This window comes from Passer domesticus, chromosome 11, assembly GCF_036417665.1.
Source record: "Passer domesticus isolate bPasDom1 chromosome 11, bPasDom1.hap1, whole genome shotgun sequence".
Taxonomy (NCBI): Eukaryota; Metazoa; Chordata; class Aves; order Passeriformes; family Passeridae; genus Passer; species Passer domesticus.
Window position 1 is genome coordinate 32,188,013 of NC_087484.1, and position 20,042 is coordinate 32,208,054.

General features: G+C 45.5%; 1 protein-coding gene and 1 long non-coding RNA gene across 9 annotated transcripts; one reads left to right on the forward strand and one right to left on the reverse strand.

The window, feature by feature from the left end:
* Positions 1 to 328: 328 nt before the first annotated feature.
* On the reverse strand, positions 329 to 6,240 carry LOC135278321 (zinc finger protein 541-like). 2 transcript variants are annotated; one of them, XM_064384878.1, is made up of 8 exons: positions 5,977 to 6,240; positions 4,706 to 4,755; positions 4,406 to 4,545; positions 3,859 to 3,962; positions 3,231 to 3,306; positions 2,808 to 2,896; positions 2,193 to 2,279; positions 329 to 705 (listed from the first exon to the last, which is right to left on the reverse strand). In XM_064384878.1, the coding sequence occupies exons 1-8, from the start codon at positions 6,220 to 6,222 to the stop codon at positions 697 to 699; spliced, it is 801 nt and encodes a 266-aa protein (XP_064240948.1). In that variant the 5' UTR covers positions 6,223 to 6,240; the 3' UTR covers positions 329 to 696. The 2 variants fall into 2 exon arrangements, with proteins under 2 accessions (XP_064240948.1, XP_064240947.1); XM_064384877.1 differs by lacking the exons at positions 329 to 705; positions 2,193 to 2,279 and having other exon boundaries at positions 2,287 to 2,896.
* A 2,573-nt stretch (positions 6,241 to 8,813) lies between these two features.
* On the forward strand, positions 8,814 to 19,669 carry LOC135278322 (uncharacterized). Of its 7 annotated transcripts, none has more exons than XR_010345834.1 (3): positions 8,919 to 13,423; positions 13,785 to 15,304; positions 16,715 to 19,669. It is a non-coding gene; the product is annotated as an uncharacterized LOC135278322 (long non-coding RNA). The 7 variants fall into 7 exon arrangements; XR_010345839.1 differs by having other exon boundaries at positions 13,785 to 14,984; XR_010345836.1 differs by having other exon boundaries at positions 8,921 to 13,423; positions 13,785 to 13,962; positions 15,217 to 19,669.
* Positions 19,670 to 20,042: the final 373 nt, after the last annotated feature.

The following is a 20,042-nucleotide window of genomic DNA, read 5'->3' on the forward strand; positions in this document are numbered from 1 at the left end:
GATTACCACAGGCCTCAACCCACTACTTTTATCCCAGCAAGTACAGTGAGACAAGAGCACTCCTTTAGATCCAGTGCATTGAATTCAGCAAAGCCTCCCCAGCCACTCCCAGCTGAGATGTTCAGGAATCAAAGGAGGAAGCTCCACCATGATTTCATTGGCAGTAATGGGCACACGCCTCTGGAAGTGCTGCCAGCTGAGCCAGGGGCTGGGCCTGGGGGGGACTCCTGTGCCCCCATTGCCCTCTCAGGGCAAATGCCGTGCCTGCAACACCAAGGAAATGTAATGAACACTGCCTTGGGGATTTCATAGAGACAGAAAGGCAAAATGGAGCAAACTTTGGTTTAATGATAAAAACAGATTGTGTCTCAACAAAGACAAAATGTGAAAAGTTGAAGCATAGAAACACCAAACCTGTTACATTTATTGCTAAATCTAACACTACTGATACATCTTGAATAATACTTATATATCTTAGCTAATAAACAGAGAGATTACTATCATGTAAACTAATAGAAGAATAAACAATCCTAAAAACTTGAAAAACAATCTTATTTCTATCTATCCTCTTGACGCCTAACTCTTGCTAGCCTGGGGCAAATGCAGGGCTAATTTGGCCTTTTCTTCTTGGGGAGAGGCTGTGCATCCTTGCGTGGGCGATGTCTTCTTCTGTGCTTGTTCCTCTCCTTGATTGTTTCAAACTCCCTGGAAGACAGGAAACAAACCATCCGTTGTTAACTTCATACACACCATTAAGCCAAGCGCCGAGATCTCCCTTTTTGGATGAATTTCCATCTTTTCAGGCTGTGACACATTTGTAAAGTGATCAGCACCATGAGTCTCATCTTTCTGGTTTCAACTCTTTGAAATGTCTTCCTCCTTTTGCTTCATCGTAGGTTTAATTGGATCAGCAGCATCAAAGCAAGCTTTGATGCATGTGTTCCTGCTTGTACGAACTGTGTCTTGTTGGGGCATGGCAAGGTTTCACTGGGAATGCTGGGTTTGAACGAAGCTGTTTGGGTTTCAAGTGGGCTGTAAGCTTGAGCAGGGCTGCCAGGGGCGATCCTGCAAGTGGCCTCAGCTTGCCCTGTGGTGCCTTTGGAAAGGGTCAGCGTGCTTTAGGCCAAAGGGGCAGCTGGGAGCAGAAGGAGGAGGAGCTTGCGCACCGTTGGCACTGCCCGCACGGAAAGGGGCCTCCCGCCGGCTGGGGCGGCTGGCGCGGTTGGCAGCAGGGACACTCCGCGCTGCCAGCCCGCTTGCGGCTTCTCTTCCCTGTCTCCCCAGTCTCCTTTCTGGGAGGGCTTTTCCTCCTCTTCCGTTTGCCCGCAGTCTGGAAATCAAAGAATCCTTATCAGTGCTTCCTTCCTCTCAGAAAGCTGGAATTCGCAGTGTCCACCCCAAATGTCTATTGGCCTAAGCAAATTCTTCCAAACCCCGAAGAGCTGAGAAAAGGGCTGGATATGGCAGGGGGCTGCGGCAGGCTGCCAACCATGGAGGTTGGAGGAAAATACTCCCCTTTACCACAGTTCTAAGGGGGTGGGATAAATACGTGGCTATCCATAGTTCTACATGTCTGATTTCTACCTCTCTGCCTAACATCTATTTATCTCTGGTTTTCCTCCCCACATGTCTAGGGCATGGCTTTTACATTCAATCACACTAGTGAAGACACATGATTACCTATATTCAGCTACCCAAAATGATCTCTCTCTCTCCCTCTCTCTGTCTCTCTCTGTGAAGCAAATTGTTCTTTGCTGGTAAGGAAAGTATTAAAGGTGCCATGGCACCGGCAGCTCCTTCTTGGGGATACGCTGGGGTGCTACAAAAGATCTCTAAAATTTGGCAGCATCTCCATGAAGGCAGCCCAGATGGCTGATGTTAGCAAGCAGTGGGGAATGAAAGGTCTGATTGGAATCTGAGGGTGCCAGCCCTTGAGAAACTGATTTGTAGAGAGTCAAAGCCCATTTTGGTGGTGGTGCTGCTGCTTTGTTGGGTCAAAGTTGTGCTCCAGAATTCCGTATTTTAGGGTAGCAGCACAAGAAAGCCCCGGGCAGCACCTGCTGCGCCTCTCCCAGTGCGTGGGACCAAGGGAGCCAGGCAAAGCGGTGTCTGGCGTGGCTTGCCAGCAGGGCTTGTGCCCTTCTGCCCGTTTCTTGACCCTGCTGGCATGTCTGGATTTTCTTCCCACTCACCTGAGCAAGAGTGCTGCTGGCAAGTTTCTGCTCTTTTTTCCAGCAGTAGTAGTATTCCACACACTGTGCCACGGTCTTACTCGGGATCTGTTGTGAAGAGAAAAAGAAGGAATCTGAAACAGCCGTCCTGTAGGGTGCATTGGAGAACAACGAGATTACAGAGTAAAGTAGGAATTAAAGTCACGGAGAAAATTGAGGAGGGTGTAAAATGAAATCAATATGCAGGAGTCAGAGAGGCATTATGCAATGTAATAAACTGAGTTTTATGCTACGTGGTAACACATATAATGCACAGATCAACACCAAGTCCCTCTAGCAGAGTTCTTCTTTGCCCCGTTCACTGCAGTTATCCCAGCACAAGGTGTTGTGGAAGCAGCAGCACACCTGGGAGACAAGTTTAACAGAACAGAGCTTTGTCTTCCAAAACAGCCTGGAGAGAAGGGCTGCAGAGGCCGGATCACCATTTTCACGCAGGCCTTCCATGTCCTGTTCTGTGACTGCTTTAACAGTTTTGGTACTTGAGAAAAGAGGGACATAGGTGCAGTATTTGGTACCACAATAGTCAACTTGTCCTTCTGATGATCTGCCAAGGTGAGGAATGTCCTGTGGCTTTACCTGCTTCTGGATGAGATGGAAATCCTTGCCGTAGGTGTGGAAAGCCTTTTGGAAGGCCTCCTTCTCCTCAGGTGTCCATCTATCAGAGCCTGGCAAGAAAAAGCAGCAGCTGAATTGATCCCTCTAGCCACTTGAAGCAGATCCCACTGGCTGCCGAAAGCAAGCTGGCTCCAGCCGTCATTCACGTGTGTGCATGTCTGCTCCCTCAGAAGGTGATGAAGACGAGAGCAGGCATTCCCCAGGGAAAAAAGCATGGAAAACGAGTCAAGCTGAAGGAGTCGATGCTGGTGCTTTCCCTGCCCCCAGAGAAGGCGAGATCGTGTGCTGGTTTAAAGCACAACTAATTGAAGCAGAAATGCTTGACACGGCCATTAAGGGCACGGCAGCATGTGTCAGTGAAGGAAGAAGCTGGGCTTAGGTTACCTGCGTAATGATAATCAGCCAAGGGATGGCCTTGAGCTGTTGAAGGCCCCCCCGAGAGCAACATCTCCAGAGCCTCCTGCAAGATGCAAAGGAAAAAGGCTTGAGCTGCCCCACAACACAAAAAAGGAGCCAAACCCCACCCATGCTGCCCTTCAGCCGCTTTGCGTCTTCAGCTGAGGATTCAGGCCACTGGATCTCATATGGGTCAAAGATTGTGCTTTGCTCCCAGTCCCTCATTTTTGCTGCCCGGCCCTTGGCTCCTGCTCCCAAGGGTAGCATTTTCCTTTCCAACTCCATGATTTTGCTCCTCCTCCACCCTGAATTGCCTCAGCTGACTGCGGCTTCTGGGAATTGCCCCTCAAAATGTCTTAGAGAACACAGATCTCCAGGAGGTTTTCAAGGCAGCAGGCTGCAGGACCCTGCGGCGCTGCCTCCAGGAGAGATCTTGTCCCTGCTGGAGCCATTTGGGCTCAGCCCTGCCGCAGCTGGACGAGACACAGCAGGCAGCGAGTGCTCTGCTGCTTGTGAACTCCCTTCTTCAAGGAGCAGCCAGGAAAGGCTGTCCCGCTGCCCGGGCCTTATCAATTCCCTGCCCACTCTTGCCCGCGCCCAAACAGCCGCTTCCTACCGGAACGCTGCCGCGAGCCTGGTGCAGGCAGTGCAGGGCGAGCTCCAGCTGAGCTGCTGCCCCGGGAAGGCCACGGGAGCTGGCCATGTCCAACAGTTCTCTGACTGCAAGCACAACAAAAACCCACCCAAAGTCAGCCTTGAGCCAACAAAGGGGAATGCTTGCCATACAAGGCAGAAGGAAAGCACAAGAGCTAAAGCCTGCAGCTTGGAGAGCACGAAAAGGAGAGCAAAGCAAGGGGCAGCTGAAGCAAGGGCCCACCTAGTGCTGCCTCTCCCTTCCATGCAGCTTTTGGCATAAGGAGTGGGGGCCAATCTCCCCTCTTCCAGTGGCAGATGCCCCTGACCCATTTGGAGAGCAGCACAGTTGCTCTTTTTCCTGCTCTGCTGCAAAAGCAGAGCATTCTCCTTGCCCCTACCACTTCCACAAGGGAAGATGGGCATGACAAGGAGAGAAGCAGAGCCTGCCAAAAGCTGCCATTTTACCCAAAAACCAGCATTTTACATGCCCGACTATCTCAGGAGTGGAAGGAAAGCTAGACAGCTACCTCTGTCCGGTTTATCCAGGTCAGGGTCGTCTTCCTCCAAGGGCTTCCAGACCAGGGTTGCAGGCTCTTCAGCCTCACTTGGCGGCCCGGTCTGCAGCTCGGGGAGCTCGGCCTGAAAGTCACTGCCAACATTGATGTGTCTAGAGGAAGAAGGAGTAGGACGTAAGAAAGGCAAGTGGTCAAGAGACACCTGGCGTGCAGCCACGGCCTTGGACCAATCCCACCCTGACTCTGAAAGAGCAGCTGTCCTGCTCGCTGTCCCTCAAGTTTGCTGTCCTTTAACCCTAGGCCAAAACTCACGGCTCAGTGTGGGCTCTCACTTTCCTTTTCATTGTGCCTCTCCTTTCCACCTGAAAGAGATCAAAACAACGCTCCAGATAAAACTCATTCTGCCAAGATGTGTCGGTAGCCTGCTTCTCATCCTCACCACTGAAAACCCCAAGCTCCTCTGTCCCAGCTCCCCTCCATTAGGTGTCATTGCTGTGTTTTTCACTTGGAATTTCTGAGGCAGGTCCCTCTAGCAGTCTGCAGCTTCCTGAAGAAGGAAAGCTGAAGGGCAGGCACTAGAGTGCCTTGAGTCTTGGGGCCAGTGAGAAGAGCCAAGAGGATGCATGGAAGATGCACTACTGCAGGCTTGGGTTGGATGGAAGGAAAAGGTTCTTCAGCCAGAGGGGGCTTGGGCACTGGAACTGCCTCCCCAGGGAAGGGCTCCCAGCACCAAGGCTGAGAGAGCTCCAAAAGTCTTTGGACACTGCTCTTGGGCACAGGCTGGGTTTCTTAAGGCTGTCCTGAGCAGACCCAGGTGCTGGGCTCCATGATCTTTGGGAGTCCCTTCCAGCCCAGAAAATGCTGTGATACTGTGATTGTGTTCCTGAGAAGCACCACTCAAGAGGACATTTCACAGCTGCCTCTGACCGTGAGGCAGAGCCAGCCCTACACACATTGAACAACACAGACAAATCTATAGCAATATCTCTCTGGAAAAGAGATGCAAGGCAGGTGGAAAAAAATCAAAAAAGCTATGAAAATAGAATATTGTTCCAGTGTCTGTAAGTGATGTAAGTATGTGAGTACATAAGAATTGCTACAACCAGATCATTTCTGAGGATGAAAGCCAGTACTGCAGACAAGCCCAGCAAACTGCTTCCATGCTCTGATGGGCAGGCATCCCAGAGGAGAAGTCCCATCCTTCTGGTTTTTGAAGCTTTGCAGGAGGTGTGACCAGAGTGAGGGTGTAACAGGATTAGTGGACACTGAACCCCTGACCTCCCCCGGAATGACCAATTGGCTTTGGGGTTACCACAACGTAAATGGGTGCTAAGAACTTCTAATCAGGTGATCAGTGGACGAGAATCTACAAGTGCACTGTGACAGCTCCCTACATCCTCTATGGAAAGGTCTGTATTTCCCCTGGAGGCAGCATTATTCCTGGAGAAGTTGCAGCCTGCTTTCATGTGCAACCTCGTCTGGGGAAAGTGACCACACACCGTGTCTGTGGTGGTTGGTGGCAGAGCCAGCTGGAGCCTCCTGCTGTTCTGTGAGTGCTTTGGGGCCCATGGGTATTTTCTTACCTTGCACAGTGCCAAAGTGCTGTGGGGATGCCTGGCGGCAGACGAGGAGATGAGGATGTCGCTGCAGAGGCCAGCTATGGCGCTGAGTGCAGAAGGTGGCTGCTGAGGGACAGCCAGGAGCAGATGCTGCAGCTGCTGCTCCAGTGCTGCTCCACCAGTGTTCCACCAACGGCCGCAGGAGCAGCAGACAAGGGCAGTTGCTATGGGCACAGCCCAACATTCCATGCAGAACCCCAGGGGAACCATGGGACAGAAACAGGGATAGGCCACCTTTGCCCCTTCTACTTCTTCTGCTGAGAGTTTGCTCTGAGGAGCTCCCCATTGGGGCTTTTCTCCTCAGCCCTCTGGACGGGGAAAAGCAGAGCAGGGACAGCTCTGGCTCTCCTCTGTGCTTCTCTGTAAGGTGCCTGCAGCTGAACAGGCAGAGGAGGCTGGCTCTGTCCAAGGGCCCATTCCACATTTCCTGCACTGCAGAACCACAAGGACTCCTGCCGCTGCCTCTCCTCTGGCTCTGAGAGGAGCTAGAGCTTGCAAATCGTTCCATGCAGAACCAAGTGCAGAGCTTTCTCTCCAAGTGGCGGCATTCATCCTGCCCCCTTTCTCAATTGTCTGGTGCCCAATAATGTCACTTGATGTTTTCCCTCCTTTGGCCTGCTGAGCTGGTCTCTCACCTCAACACCCCATCCCAGAAACTTGGAGAATCGGGATGTTTCTCAGGGGAGCTGATGGGGACACACACACTGGGGCAGTGCACCAGCATTGCTGTAGTCAACAGGTCATGCAGAATTTCTAGGTCTCTCTTCCAGCTCCCTTGAAGAAGGGAGAATGTTCATCTCTACTACTCTGGCATTCCTCTAAGGAAGGAACACCAAGAGAATTTCTTTTCCACACTAATGACCTTCAGCTTTGTTTGAATACTTAGGTGCCAGATATGGCAAAACCCAGCCACTTGTACTGCTTCCCTGCCTAAGGTTTAAGCAAAAGCAAATCTTGCTTCCTTCCCAGCCTGCATGTTACACCTACGCCAGCCACCAGCTGGGAAAACACCTGGAACAAGGCCCACTGCAAGGCAGATACTTTGTAGGCTCCAGACCCGCCTGCACTGGCTCCAGCAGGCAAGGGCAAGCTTTGGTCACTTCCCAGAAGCAGCCTGGCCTTTCCCCCCTGCCTCGCCCCCCGCCATCCTCCACAGCCCCTGCTGCCAAAGCCTTGCTAGGCAGAGCCATTTGCTGGGATCGGTAAAAGAGTGACTTGGATTCTTCTTTGGCGCAAATACCAAAGCTGTGAGAAGGGAGAGGATCAGGTTCACAGCTGCTCTGCTTTAGCTGAGGACATTACTGGAGGCTCAGAGCCTGGTCCTTTAAAGAGAAACTGATCTGAACTCCTGGTGTCTTTGTGGTGCATGTGGATGTTTCTTTTCTAGAATCAGAGAGTTTAGAAAAGTCCTCCAAGGTGCTCAAGTCCATCTGTCCCCCAAAACGAAACAAAGTTATGTTGCTGGGCAACCAAAAGGCCTCAACCCACTACTTTTATCCCAGCAAGTACAGTGAGACAAGAGCACTCCTTTAGATCCAGTGCATTGAATTCAGCAAAGCCTCCCCAGCCACTCCCAGCTGAGATGTTCAGGAATCAAAGGAGGAAGCTCCACCATGATTTCATTGGCAGTAATGGGGACACGCCTCTGGAAGTGCTGCCAGCTGAGCCAGGGGCTGGGCCTGGGGGGGACTCATGTGCCCACATTGCCCTCTCAGGGCAAATGTCGTGTTTCCAACACCAAGGAAATGTAACGAACACTGCCTCAGGGATTTCATACAGACAAAAAGGCAAAATGGAACAAACTTTGGTTTAATGATAAAGACAGATCATGTCTCAACAAAGACAAAATGAGAAAGGATGGAGCATAGTGAACACGTAACCTCTTACATGTAATGATAAATAACATACTATTAATCTACTAGTAATTTAACACAACTTATCATCTAATAGTACTAATACATCTTTTATATTATTAATGTATCTGAACTAATTAATTGAGAAGTACCTACCACGTAAATTTAATGGACGAATAAAGAATCCTAAAATCTTAAAAAGCTATCTTATTTCTTTCTAATCCTCTTGAGCCTAACTCTTGCTAGTCCTGGACAAGTGCAGGGTTAATTTGGCCTTTTCTTCTTGGGGAGAGGCTGTGCATCCTTGCGTGGGTGATGTCTTCTCCCACGCAAGGATGCTTGTTCCTCTCCTTGATGGTTTCAAACTCCCTGGAAGACAGGAAACAAACCATCCATTGTTAACTTCATACACACCATTAAGCCAGGCGCCGAGATCTCACTTTTTGGATGAATTTCCGTCTTTTCAGGCTGTGACATCTTTGTAAAGTGATCAGCACTGTGAGTCTGATCTTTCTGGTTGCAATTGCTTGAAATGTCTTCCTCCTTTTGCTTCATCGTAGGTTTAATTGGATCAGCAGCACCAAAGCAAGCTTTGATGCATGTGTTCCTGCTTGTACAAACTGTGTCTTGTTGGGGCATGGCAAGGTTTCACTGGGAATGCTGGGTTTGAACGAAGCTGTTTGGGTTTCAAGTGGGCTGTAAGCTTGAGCAGGGCTGCCAGGGGCGATCCTGCAAGTGGCCTCAGCTTGCCCTGTGGTGCCTTTGGAAAGGGTCAGCGTGCTTTAGGCCAAAGGGGCAGCTGGGAGCAGAAGGAGGAGGAACTTGCGCACCGTTGGCACTGCCCGCACGGAAAGGGGCCTCCCGCCGGCTGGGGCGGCTGGCGCGGTTGGCAGCAGGGACACTCCGCGCTGCCAGCCCGCTTGCGGCTTCTCTTCCCTGTCTCCCCAGTCTCCTTTCTGGGAGGGCTTTTCCTCCTCTTCAGTTTGCCCGCAGTCTGGGAATCAAAGAATCCTTATCAGTGCTTCCTTCCTCTCAGAAAGCTGGAATTCACAGCGTCCACCCCAAAAATCTATTGGCCTAAGCAAATTCTTCCAAACCCCGAAGAGCTGAGAAAAGGGCTGGATATGGCAGGGGGCTGCAGCAGGCTGCCAACGATGGAGGTTGGAGGAAAATACTCCCCTTTACCACAGCTCTAAGGGGGTGGGATAAATACGTGGCTATCTCTAGTTCCTCATGTCTTATTTCTACCTCTCTGCCTAACATCTATTTATCTCTGGTTTTCCTCCCCACATGTCTAGGGCATGGCTTTGACATTCAGTCAAACTAGTGAAGACACATGATTACCCATTTTCTGCTACCCAAAATAATCTCTCTCTCTCTGTCTCTCTCTGTGAAGCAAATTGCTCTTTGCTGGTAAGGAAAGTATTAAAGGTGCCATAGCACCGGCAGCTCCTTCTTGGGATACGCTGTGGTGCTACAAAAGATCTCTAAAATTTGGCAGCATCTCCATGAAGGCGGCCCAGATGGCTGATGTTAGCAAGCAGTGGGGAATGAAAGGTCTGATTGGAATCTGAGGGTGCCAGCCCTTGAGAAACTGATTTGTAGAGAGTCAAAGCCCATTTTGGTGGTGGTGCTGCTGCTTTGTTGGGTCAACGTTCTGCTCCAGAATTCCGTATTTTAGGCTAGCAGCATAACGAAGCCTTGGGCAGCATCTGCTGCACCTTTCCCAGTACATGGGACTGTGATTGGTGTTACCAGTCACAGCTAGAAGATCTGCCTTCTGATTCCCCAGTGGGAGACAAGCCAAACCAACTTGCAGAGCAAGCCAAATAATTGTTGATTAGACACTTCTTTTAGCATGGAGTGTTCTGCCCTTTTAGCTGTCCTGGTTATATAGGCCAAATCAGTTACTAGATTAAAAGGTTGTTGTAATTTTTTAAATGCTCTGACATCAGCAGCCAACTCAGGAATTTGGGGGGTTCCTTCAATGACTTGAACATCCTACTCCCACTTCTGAGTGTTTGGATCCTTCCAAGTGATAACCGATTTGTGTGATTTTCCAGAGCGATCTGTAAAAACTGTGAGGGCTTTAAGAGGAACCTTACCTTTTAGAGAATTTGGGACTAGATGGAATGTTTCTTTTAGTAGCTTGTGTTTTGGATAATGAATAGAGACTTGTCCGGGATAGCTGTCTAAATCAAACTGAAGGTATCCATTTGTCTGTAATAGCGATTCTAATTTGTGTAGTTGAAATGCTGGATAAATGTATGTTGGGTCACACGCTGCAGGGGTTCGGAGGTGGTTCCTGTCTTTAATGATTAACTGAGCTAAAAGCTCTTGAGGGATTGTAATAGTTTTTTTGGTGTGGCAAAAATACCCATTCTACAATTAACAATTTTTCTGTAGAAGACGGGTCCCACTGAAAAAGCAGTGCCTGGAAATGTGGGGATTTACCAAGACTAGCAAACTGGGAGGTTAGAGAGCAGTCAGCGCGGTGTGCTTTTCGAGATGAGATAGCAGGTGCTACCTTTCGCAGCGCGTCGTGGGCATCTGGAGTTAAGATGCGCTGGGAAGTCAGGTCATAGCTCCCCTTCAGTAGGCTGAACAAAGGGCACAGCTCTTCTCTCGTGAGTCCAAGCAGTGGTCGGATCCAGGTGATGGAGCCACACAACTGTTGTATGTCCCTTAGCATTTGAGCCTTATCTTTGATGGAGATATTTTGGGGAATAATGGCTCACCCGCTGATAAGGAATCCAAGGTACTTCCACAGGGAGGTCTACTGGGTTTTTCAGGAGCAATATCAAAACCTGCATCTTCAACTGCTGTCACAGTCTTTCTGATCACTGGGTTAAGGTAAGTCTTTTCTTGGGAGCAAATTAAAATGTCGTCCATATAATGCCGAAATATAGCTTCAGGGAAGGCTTTCCTGATTGGAGATAGAATCCCAGCCACAAACATTTGACATAAAACAGGGGAAGTTTTCATTCCCTGTGGCAATGTGACCTAATGATATCTTTTAAAGGGTTCTTGACAGTTGATTGGTATCGAAAATGCGAATTTGGGAGTGCGGGACAGAGAGGGATGTTGAATAAACAGTCTTTGATATCAAGGATTGTGAGCTGCCAGTCCCTGGGAAGTACAGAAGGTGAGGGGAGCCCTGGTTGCAAGGAGCCCATGTCTTCTAAAACATAATTTACTTTCCAAAAGTCTTGTAATAACCTCCATCTGTCTTTGCCAGGTTTTTTATAAAAAGACATGGGTCAGGAGCTAGTTGATGGTACAATGTGTCCTTTTAATAATTGTTCCTGTACTGGGGCATGGAGCACTTCTAATTTGTCATTTGGAAGGCCCAATGATCCACCCACACAGGATCATACCCACAGGGAGGGATCATACCTTTTCCCACAGATGGACAACAGCCATATTGAGTGGTTTAGTTTTCATTTCTTTTTAATTCCCAAAGTTTCATTTTTTTTCAACATTGTAATACAGCATCTCTATTCAAATCATTATACTCACCTTGGTTAATTAAATATTTATTAATTTATTTTGCCCCCATAATATCAGACAAAAGCATAGGACAAAAGCATAGGAAGAACAACAAGCAATTACAGAAATACAGTATCTTCCCTGAAAATCCCTTGGAAACCATGTTAAAACAATGGGAAGAACATCAACTTACTAAAGATAAAGACCCACAGCTCAAGATTGTGCATTGCATGTTAGAATGGCCAAAGAAGAAATTAAAACAAGGTCTTCGCTGGCTGAAGCATGGGTCTACCAGGATGTGGATTTGCGAAGTACTTTACAATTACGCCCAAAATAAATTAAATGCAGACTGGAATTGCAGTATGTGGAGGTCTGGTTTAAATATTGGAACAGCGAAAAGGAAGTAGAAACAGATAAACCAAATTCTCTCTGTAATGATCAATGATAAAGACACAACGAGGAAAACCAATCAACCAAGGTGGGACTCATTAAATTTCCTCCCCCCTACTGCACCTCCCAACGAACCAGCTGCAACTGCAGCTGAGTCATTGGAGGCTTCAATGAGTCATGTAACTGAGAGGGCTGAAGAAATTGAAAGTAGCAGTGGGACATCAGAAGAAACGTATATTCTATCATTCTCCTCCAGGCAAATTACAAATTCAGCCATGCAGGAAGTTCCATCCAATCAAGAAGGTCCAGCCTTCTTCACTTGAAGGAGAACCCTGGTAGTACAAAAATGTTCCTCCTGCTCCAGCAGTAAAGATAAAACAAAGGTGGCATCCCTCAGAGAGGTCCCAATGGAGGGTGCACAAGGTGGAATAGGATATGTAAATGCACCCCTCACCTCTTCAGAAGTGAGGCATTTTAAAAAGGAAATGGAGATATTATTCAGTGACCCAGTAGGTATGTCAGAAAAAGTTTACCAGTTCTTAGGCTCTAGGATTTACCCTAGGGGAAAATGAAATTCAATAATGCAAACCCTTTTCTCTCCAGAGAAGAGAAAAGTTATTTAGACTGCAGGGATCAATATATTGGACAGAGAACATAATTTAGGAACAACTGGAGAGAAGAAATTACCATTAACAGATCCAGAATGGAACCCTAACTCAGATGAGGGAAGAAAAAGTATAGCAGAATACAGAACCCGAATTGTAAGGGGAATAAAAGAGGCAGTCCCCAGAGTTAATAACATGAAGAAAGCCTTTGGTAGCAAACAATAAAAACATGAGAGCCCAACTGACTGTATAACTCGCTTAAATAATAACATCCAATTATATTTAGAAAGAGATTTAGGTAGTGAAGGAGGGAAGACAATGTTCTAGGTCCACTTTGGGTTACATTCTTGGCCTGACATAAAACAGAAATTAGAGAAATTAGATGGATGGCCAGAAAGAAGTTTAGATGAGTTATTAGCTGAAGCACAGTAAGTTTATGCCAGGTGAAATGAAGAGAAAATGAAGACTAAAGCTAAGATGATGGCTGCTGTCCAAATTCCTAAACCAATTAGGCAGGATGGGGAGAATATTCAATTGAAGAAACCTATTTGCTTTTATTGTAAGAAAGAAGACCATATGCAATCCTGCTGTTTTAAGACATTGAGGGACTTAAGAGATTCTCCAAGTGGAGAATCAACCCTCAGAGAACTGAGGGGGTCAGGGGCTCTTCTTCTTGGGGCACAAAAACCATCTTCAAGAGCCCTTGATAAAATCAAGGATAGGACCCCTAGAACAATTAATGGAATTTTTAGTAGACACAGGAGCAGAGACAACTTGTTTAACTGAAAAACCAAATGCATGTGCCATAAGCAAAGACACTTTCAATATTTGTGCTGCTAAAGGGGAATCCTTCCCCATTCCCATCATTAAGAATGTCACTATAAAGGGTAATGGACTAACCAGAAAGGGAGATTTGTTTTTCTACCTCCAGCAGGTAACAACTTACTTGGCCAGGATCTCCAGATACCTTTGAAAGTTGGAGTAGTTCCACAAGAAGGAAGGATGAAGGTCATTTTGTTTACTTTATCCACACAAGATGAAAACTGATTAATCCTACAGTGTAAGCCCAACCAGGTAACTGGGATAAAATGAACATTACACCCATTGTAATTAATCTCCTTCCAGATATTAAACCAGCAAAAGTACCCTGGCACCCCCTTACAAAGACCAAAAGGTATTGGCTAAAACCCATAATAACTGAACTGTGACATTATAATATACTAGAGCCATGTACTTCCCCATACAACACCCCATTCTTGCTATTAAAAAGCCTGACAATAGCTACAGGCTAGTTCAAGACCTACGTGAAGTACATAAAAGAGTGCAAGCTGTGTGCTCATTAGTACAAAACCCTTACACCTTGTTAAGTTACCACCTACACACTCTTGGTTCTCAGTAACCGACCTGAAGGATGCATTTTGGTCATGCCCTGTAGATTCTCCTTCTAGACACCTGTTTGCTTCCACCTGGGAAGATCCAGACACTGGAAGGAAACAGCAGCTCACCTGGACCTGGTGACTGCAAGGGTACATGGAGTCTCCCACACTCTTCGGTCAAGCCTTGGAGAGCCTGTTCATTCCCTTTTCTCCACCCTCAGGAATACAAGTAACACAGTATGTAGATGACATACTACTCTCCAGAGAGCAAGAATCCACTGTAAAATTAGGCACCATTCAGTTACTGAACCTTCTAGGAGAGAATGGACTAATAGTATCTAAATCCAAATTACAATTTGTTAAACCAAAGTAAAATATTTCGGACATGTAATTGGTCATGGTACCAGAAAATTGAGTACTGAAAGGATAGAAGGGATTTTAAATTTACAACCTCCCCAAACAAAGAGCGAGGTTAGACAATTATTAGGCTTAATGAGGTACTGTAGAATATGGATTGATGAATACACACAAAGTGTCACAATTTTATATGAAAAATTAACTACATCAGAACCTATTAATTGGACCCAAGAGGATAATAAAAACTTAGAAAATTTAAAGCAAAAGATGATTCAGACCCCAGTTCTCTTTCTTCCTTCACTAGAAGAAGATTTTCACCGCTATATTAACATAGAGAAAGGAATTCCTTATGAGGTCTTGGCCCAAGAGTGGTCAGGAATCCATAAACCTGTAGCCTACTTGTCCATATTGTTGGTCCCTGTGTCCCAAGGATGGCAAACATGCATCCAACCAATCACTGCAGCAGCCATCCTAGTAACAGCCAGCCAAAAACTTACATTTGAGAGAAATCTGACAGAATACATACCACACTCCACCCAAACCATTCTTAAACAACGAGCAGCCGAATGGCTAACAGACTCTCATATTATACAATATGGGAGCACCCTCATCCATTCCACAACTGTAACCCTGAAAACAACCACCCACACCAATCCTGCACAGTTCCTATGTGGAATTCCCCAAAAACAAGATCTCGTGCACAACTGCATAGTTTTTATAAACCTGCAAACAAAAATTCAAGAAGACCTCCTAGAGAGCCCATTAGATGAAGGAGAAATCCTGTTCATCGACGGATCATCTAGAGTAGTAAATGGAAAGAGGTGCTCTGGATACTCCATCAGAGATGGAAAAGAACTGTACAGGTTAGAAAAGGAAAACTACCACCTTCCTGGTCTACCCAGGTATGTGAATTAGATGCTTTGGAAAAAGCATTGCACAGACTAGACAGAGCTATTGGAACCATTTATACGGACTCTAAATATGCATATGGAGTAGTCCACACGTTTGGGAAAAGCTGGGCTGAAAGAGGGTTTCCCACATCTAAGGCCAAAGACATTTTACACAAAGAACTTATATTAAAAATTTTAGAGGCACTTAAGTTACCGAAAGAAATTGCAATGGTACGTGTTCCAGGTCATCAAAAGGGAACTCTGGAGAAACCAGAGGAAACATCCTAGCAGACCATGCTGCAAAGGAGGCTGCTTTTGAGGGGGAATTAAAGGTATACAGATTTTATCCAAGAGACACACCCGAGAGTACACCAGATAACACCCTTCCTATCCCTATTTTTAAAGACAATGAAAAACAGAAACTCATATCACTAGCTGGAAAGGAAGATTCTGAGGGATGGTGGCATCTTCCTGATGGCCATTAAATGTTAAATAAAGAGCTCACTCGAGAAATTTTACAGAACCTCCACCAATCCACACACTGGGGATCTAAAGCTTTAGCAGATCACTTTCTTCAGAATTTTGGATGTCGGGGAATTGATTAATTAGCTAATCAAATTACCATAGGTTGTATAATTTGCCAAAAAGTCAATAGAAAATTAACGAGGAGAACGAGACCTGGAAGAATTGAAATTGCAATTAGACCCTTCCAAAGTATTCAAATTGATTTCACAGAAATGCCCCATGCCCAAAGATGGAAGTATTTCTTACTGATTGTAGATCACCTTACCAATGGGGTTGAAGCATTTCCACTGTTAATGCCACTGCTCAAACAGTAAGTAAGGTAATCCTAGAAGAGATAGTCCCAAGATATGGAATTATAAATAACATTGATTCAGACCAAGGTACCCATTTTACATCATTAGTATTGCAGCAGTTGGCTCAACAATTAGGAATAACTTGGAAATTACATACCCCTGGCACCCTCAAAGTTTGGGAGGGGTAGAACGCATGAATCAGACTATTAGAACAACCTGGACCAAACTGATGTTAGAAATGAAGTGGACTTGGATAAAATGCCTACCCCTTGCCCTTCTCAGAATCCAGAGCTAACCCAGAGCTGACTTAGGTTGTTCCCCATATGAAATGTTATACAGGCTTCCCTATTTAGCCACCCCGCATCAAGTAACTGCCAAAGAGTGAGGAAATATAAATGTGCAAAGGGATATTCAAATGATTGCCCAGAATCTAAAAGACTTAAAGCAGAGAGGTCTTGTACCCCAGAACATTCCTTTAGACTTCTATTTACATAAGATATGCCCCAGAGAGTAGGTACTTATTAAATGCTGGAAGGAACAATCCCTGACTCCATCAGGGGAAGGTCCTTTCCAAGTTCAACTGACCACAGAGACAGCCATCCGAGCACAGGAAAAAGGGTGCACTTCCGTCAGCCGAGTAAAAGGTCCAGTAACACCACCGCAAGATAACGAGAAACCTCCATGAACTACTCTCTACAACAGTCCTCCCCGGTGTTATTCCTGAAATTATTATATCAATTGTTATTCTCTCACTGTTTTACAGTAGAGAATCTAATGGTTATTGTACTTACTTTTTAACAAGTTATTATGAATTTTCAATTCCATTTCTCCACCAGTGAAGAGTATCATTTCCCTGAGAAATGACCTTTCCTCTCCAATAACTATGTCTTTTTTTTTTTTTTTTTTTTTTTTAAATTTCCTTAGGAGAAACAACATGAATAGAACCAAGGCCAGTTCCAGGTAGGACTTTCCTGCATTTAGGTCCCTTCCTGCATCCAGGTACACTCCCATGAAAACCAAGGGGTCTGAACCCAGTAGGAAAACCAGAGAGGTTGAATGGTCTGCACCACCTATCAAAGAGTACCACAGCACTTCAATCTTCCCATTGACCCCTGAGCGAGGGAAGGGAAGGTGCGCCCTACTCCTCATACTCTCCCTCTGGATCCTGTAGATCCCCCTTGTCAGAGCCTGCATCTGCTGCCACCAATGCTAACATACAGTGTACCTGACCAAAGGAAACTCCTACCTCATAAAACACTCATTCCAGGCACATTCTTATGTAAATCCCTTTTGTTATAATATGATGACACTGAGTAGATACTGACAATCGGACAAAAACCAATGGATTGGTAGAAATATTGGAAATGCAAACCAGAAAAGGAATGGAGAGTGTCCTGATCAAGAGATTTGGCTATATGTCAAATTTAATTATATAACGAAAAAGAAGGATTTGTTAAAAAGGAAAACTTATGATGTTGATTTGATTCGAGAAATTGTAATAACTGAAAGGGGGAAACAAAAGGGGGACAATCCATTAGCTACCGATAAAAACTTATTTACTGTTTTAGCAGAACAAATTAGTAAAAATCAAAATATAACCAATTGTTGGGTTTGTGGAGGCACCTTCAAATCAGAAGCCTGGCCTCAGCAAGGAGTCAGTATTGGACCCCTCAAATGACTTAAACTAAATTATTTCCCCTCCCAAACTCCAAGAGATCAAGACAATTGGCTATTGAGGGACACAGTTCTTGGAGAAGAATGTATCTGGAGAAAAGGAAAAAGATACACTGAGGAAGTTGGAGAAACTACCTGTAAAAGATATTTACTAACTGAGGATCACAAGACGTGGTGGATACTGAACGAACCAGATACCTTTTGGTCAAAGAAGAAAATCAGAAACAAGAACTGCATATTACATCCCAATGAACAACTTTATCAGTGCTGGGACCCTAAAAGTCAGCCTTTATTCAGTATTACCCCAAGTTTCTAAGTATTGGACCTCCACTTTTATCACGCTTTCACATTTTTGGGAGGCCCCCCAAGGTTTATACTGGAATTGTGGGCAAAGAGCATATTCTAAACTCCCTTCTCACTGGTGTGGCAATTGTACCTTAGGAGCAATATGACCTAGCCCCTTTCTACTATCAGAAGCAGCTGGAAACCAGCTCGGAGTTCCCCTAGATGATAAATTAAAGAGACAAAAAAGATGTGAAATAGGGGGAATGTAACAATGGGGTGAGGAAGAGTGGCCACCAGAGAGAATTTTAGAAACTTACGGACCTGCCACTTGGGCTCAGGATGGGAGCTGGGGCTATCAAACTCCCATTTACATGCTAAATCACATTACTGGACTACAAGCCCTGATTCACGTCATATCTAATCAGGCCAAGAGTGCAATTGATTTTTTCAACGCCCAACAGAAGCAAATGAAAACAGCTGTATATCAAAACTCTTTAGCCCTAGATTATTTATTAGCCAAAGAGCGTGGAATATGCGGCAATTTCAACACATCAGACTATTGTCTGCATATTGATGACCATGGTGAAACTATTACTAAAATTACCCAAAACATCAGAAAGCTTACACATGTTCCAGTCCAGTTTTCACCTGATTAGTGGAAAAATATGTTCTCTAGGGAGTGGTAGAAGAAAGCCTTAATTATTTTTCGAGTTTCCTTAGTTAGCCTTCTCTTTCTCCCATGCTTAATCCCATGTTTCATTCATCTAATTACCTCAGTAGTACAAAGCATGTTCGCTAGTCAAAATCTTCAAACGAGCCAACATTCTATGCCTACTGTCAAGAAAATCATAAATCTCAATCCAATCAAAACAGATAGGAAAACGGGTAAAAAGGCCCAGCAAGTTTAGATTAATTTTAAACAATTAAACACTATCAACAAAGAACTTTTACATTTATGTAAATGCAAAAGCCAATTACTAACATAAGAGAAAGAGGGAGGAACTGTCATTTATAAAATCCCTTACATGGCTTTTGCATTTGTGACTGGTTTATATTTGTAACTGTTAATTAGCTTTTGCATTTATAACTGTTTAAAGTTACTAGTTTGATCAAGTAAAAGTGTTCAAATTAATGAAGTAAATAATATAAAATCATTATCAAGTTATACTAGCTATTCAGTAGATCCCAACTGAATGTTTAACAGTCCTGTTAAAATAGGTAGCAAAATAAGAACTATATTATTTTTATAATCCTTTGTTCTTAACCTAATTACATTATTTGTAAATTTAATTATCTCTTTTTAGTAGCCTTATACTTTCAAAGTTCCCAGTGCAGTTTCCTCTCACTAACAGCATGCAGCATTTTACAGACAATTTCTAGCCCACTCCAGGTTGAACTGGTAACTTGATGCCATAGCAATGGTGCATACTAATGAGAGAGCTTCCCATCAAAAACCTCAGAGATATCATCCCACCCCAGTGACAGCACACTCTGGGAAAGAAGATCTTACCCCATCATCTACTAGCACCAATCACCTGAGACTATGGGGGCAGGACTGCAAGTACAGACTGAGGGGACCGAGAACATCAAAGGGGCAGCCTGGCCTGAAGAGCTGTCTTTGCTGTCTTTTACTGTTCCTGGGACTGTGACTTAGCTACAGCAGGGGACCCCACACTGCAGATTTCAGTCAATATCTCTTTTTAGAGACCTTATTCCAGATTTGAGGGCAGACTAAGTGCATTCACTGCAATGCCCTCGGGTTCTTGCCTTGGGGCCAGACGCCAGTTCAGCTAGAGGTTTCCTCAATCCTTGGGCCTGGGACTTTATCCTTTTTTCTTTCTTTCCTTTCTTCTTTTTCCTTACCTCCCTTTTTGTTTTTCCCCTTTAAATAAACACCCTATTTTTGTTCAAATCGCCAAAGCTGTATCTTTTTACCACATTCAGTAAATTTTCAGACTTCATGCCAGCTCCTCGGAGCAAAGCATGAAGATTACTCCACCAAGGCAAGTATGTGTAGTACTCCCTTGTGTTGGCATCAGTTCCCATGGCAGAACATGCCTTCCCACTGGACACTCACCTGCACCTGAGCCTGTGGAGAAGCCCGGCTCCCTCCCCCTCTGCCCACAGCAACACAGACACTCCCAACCTTTCCCAAGAGCTGCAACACAACCACAGGCACAGCAGCATCCCCAGCAGTGACACCACTGCTCTGCTCCATTCTGCCCTGCTCTGCTCCTCTAGTCACAGCTGCAAGCCTGTATCTCCACAAGAGGCTGTGGCCTGGAGGCGAGGA

What these genes read in the sequence shown, in the direction of transcription:
- LOC135278321 (XM_064384877.1), bottom strand. Translation starts at nt 6,222, where the DNA reads ATGGTTCCCCTGGGGTTCTGCATGGAATGTTGGGCTGTGCCCATAGCA. An exon ending in GTGAGAGCCCACACTGAGCC is followed by an intron (nt 4,546 to 4,705) that starts GTGAGTTTTGGC and finishes TTCTTCCTCTAG; the next exon opens with ACACATCAATGTTGGCAGTG. An exon ending in CCTGGATAAACCGGACAGAG is followed by an intron (nt 3,963 to 4,405) that starts GTAGCTGTCTAG and finishes TTGTGCTTGCAG; the next exon opens with TCAGAGAACTGTTGGACATG.